General features: G+C 45.8%; 1 protein-coding gene across 1 annotated transcript; it reads left to right on the top strand.

Moving 5' to 3' along the window:
• Nucleotides 1–822: 822 nt before the first annotated feature.
• Nucleotides 823–2,864, top strand: SARC_13889 (hypothetical protein; the record flags this gene model as incomplete). The annotated part of the gene is made up of 3 exons (XM_014291978.1): nt 823–1,290; nt 2,177–2,314; nt 2,692–2,864. Coding segments are annotated over 3 exons (779 nt in total), but the record flags the coding sequence as incomplete, so codon positions are not given.
• Nucleotides 2,865–2,944: the final 80 nt, after the last annotated feature.

Here is a 2,944-nt window from a genome sequence, read left to right as displayed (position 1 = left end):
ATATAATTTACAACGTTCAGAACTTTGAAGGCCATGAATGGTTTGACTTGCTATTTTCTTGGTAGCAGCAGATTGTTTTACTAGTGTCACGCCGGTTCATCTTTACAAGAAATCCGATATAACTGACTACATCTCATTTAGAAATGTGCACTATCACACCTCCATCGCATAGAAACAAGTAGTGCACATCAGATGCTACACAATCTAATGTAAATTTTCAAGGTTTACGGTGTAGGGTTTAGGTATCTTGTTTGTTTACACGTGATTGCTATATACAATGCCTGATGTCCGGGGTGGATTTGTGGCTACCGGCAGTGCTGGCGGTTGCCGTGACATAGCTTTTCAGTGGTGGGCGAACCGTACTGTGGATGTACGGAGTCTTCGTGAAACCCAAAACCCTAGGAAAACCCAAAACCCTAGGAAAACCCAAAACCCTAGGAAAACCCAAAAACCCTAGGAAAACCCAAAACCCGCTGGAGTGTATTATTGGCTTGTAGCTTTCGCTGTTCGTTTTGGTGTCACCCGCCGCTGTGGTACCATATTAATACCCAAAACCCTAGAACCCTTTTGGGGACATCGGGTGCTCCCTAGTGCACTTTCTGTCCAGGACAACCCGTCTCTCAGTGCGATGGTTTCAGGGTTTCAGGGTTTTAGGTTTTTCGTATCTATATGTCCCTATTCTCAATCGTGATGTAGTAGCGCATGTATTTACGTTTTTGTGTGCAGTAATTGTGCATGTGTTTACGTACGTTTGTGCAGTTTTTGCACATGCTTATAAGTACTTTTACGTTGTCTACCACTCCCATCAGTTGTGTAGCAATGATGGGCATTGAAGATCCCACAGGCGCAGAGACCATCGCCACAGAGCCACGTGCGCCCTCGACTTCAACTGAGTTTAAAACTGTGGTAAAAACCCTAAAACCCAAAGATACAGCTGACAAGATGAGTCCGGATGGATCTGAGACAACAACTAAGGAGATCAAAACGGGACAAAGCGGGACAGCAGCCGTGCTTGCGATCACTGAAAGTGTGGGTCGTCAGACGGGCTTGGATACACACAGTGACCAGCCTGAGGTATTGCATATTAAAGAAGTTGTGGTGAGTGAAACGGTCATAGCGGGACAAAGCGGGACGCAAGGAGACTCCCAACCCACCGCCGGTGAGAGTGTGCGCAGTCAGGCCGAGGTGGATGCCCAGGCGAAGGCTGAGCGCAAACAGAAACAAAGTTCGGAACCATCCAAGATCAAGAAACTGGATGAAGTGGTGGTAAACCGCATAGCCGCAGGAGAGGTAGGGGTAGATTAGTGGTATCACTACAGGTGTACTAGGGGTGTTTAGGGTTTAGGGGGTTAAACTCCTAAATATGGGACGTACCTACGAACATGTGAATGTGTGATATAAATTGTTCATCTGAGACGCATGTGGGTGTGTTTGTCTGTGTGTTGTACCTCAACAGTCTGTGTGGTGTGCTCGTGAGTGCTTCTGGCGTGTATGTATATGCACTCAAGCGCTTATAGTCAATTGAACGATTCTTATCTGTTTATCTGACAAGACAAGGAGTCTCATTAGCTACACACGTGCACACGGAGAGCGTCACCAACAGACGCATTCTACCTGCCCGTGAGTTCAGTCTCTGATGACTGGAGGACTTTCCAAGACTACTGCGAGATGGGCGTTTGCGGTCTATTGTGTAGAGATCACTCAATGACTGGTAGACCATTGGTTTTGGGGTTTTAGGGTTTTAGAGTTCAAGATGTTCTGTAAACCACTGGTGCAAGACGATATACAACTCATGAGGGGTCAGTAGTAATTCGTTCTATATTAATTGTAGCACGACGTGACCCATGCTATCACAAAACATGATCGGTTCAGTGCTTTCTATTTTGGGGCATGAGCACCAGTCAATCACATTGCATCAACGCCTCGCACACACTCGCGATATACCACCTAAAAACCTTAAAACACTCGCGATATACCACCTAACCTACCTATACTACCTACCCCGTATCAGACAACATAAGCAGTGCGATGAATGTGTCAGAGCCATCCAACGGAATCGTTACAGTACTGTTTTGTTAGTGTGCTATTTATGGAACACTCACAGGCCGGCCAATGCCATCGAATAATCGCCAATCAAACTATGTGAGTGCTAAAATGCTGTGTGTGCTATTTACAGATCATTCACAGGCCGGCCAATGCCATCAAAGAACTTCTGGAGAACAGTCTGGACGCAGGATCAACTAGTATCAACGTTGTGGCTAAATCGGGTGGGTTAAAGGTCTTACAGATCAGTGACAACGGATGTGGGATCAAGGTATGTATAGTTTATTCAATTTACGACATACGTGGTATTTCTAGCCGTCGATTACAAATGTGTCGCAAATTCAGCAGATGTTTGTCGCATACTCGATAATCCTGTAGATCAGTAAAAACGGATGTGTATTCAGGGTGTGCTGAATTTGGGCTGTGTGTCCTATATTCGTCTTTCAATGCCAATGTGCAGTATACTCAACGTATATTTGTAGCGTATCACTATGCACACATGCATGAATGCTATTCCCATACCTGCTAAATAACTGACAACGAATGTCTTCTCGAAGACACGCACATTTCGCAATTCGTGCCACTCCCATAACCCTAAGCACTGAATCGAAAACTCAAACCCCGAAACCCTAAACCCTGGACATATAGCGTGAAGATCTAGGAATTGTCTGCGAACGTTTTACGACGAGTAAACTGAAAAAGTTTGACGATCTCAAAAGTATTGCGACGTTTGGCTTCAGAGGAGAGGCCCTTGCCAGTATCACACACGTGGCACACGTCACTATAACCACACGCACTGCCACAGCCAAGTGTGCCTTCAGGTGGGTGGATGTGCAAGCACACACACGCACGGCTACACTACGTGTGTGTATGGCTGTAGACGATCCCGTATACGATCACA

Source organism: Sphaeroforma arctica (assembly GCF_001186125.1).
Source record: "Sphaeroforma arctica JP610 unplaced genomic scaffold supercont1.3873, whole genome shotgun sequence".
Classification (NCBI taxonomy): Eukaryota; class Ichthyosporea; order Ichthyophonida; genus Sphaeroforma; species Sphaeroforma arctica.
The sequence above is the reverse complement of the archived record's forward strand: the minus strand, read 5'-3'. Positions and strand labels throughout refer to the sequence as shown.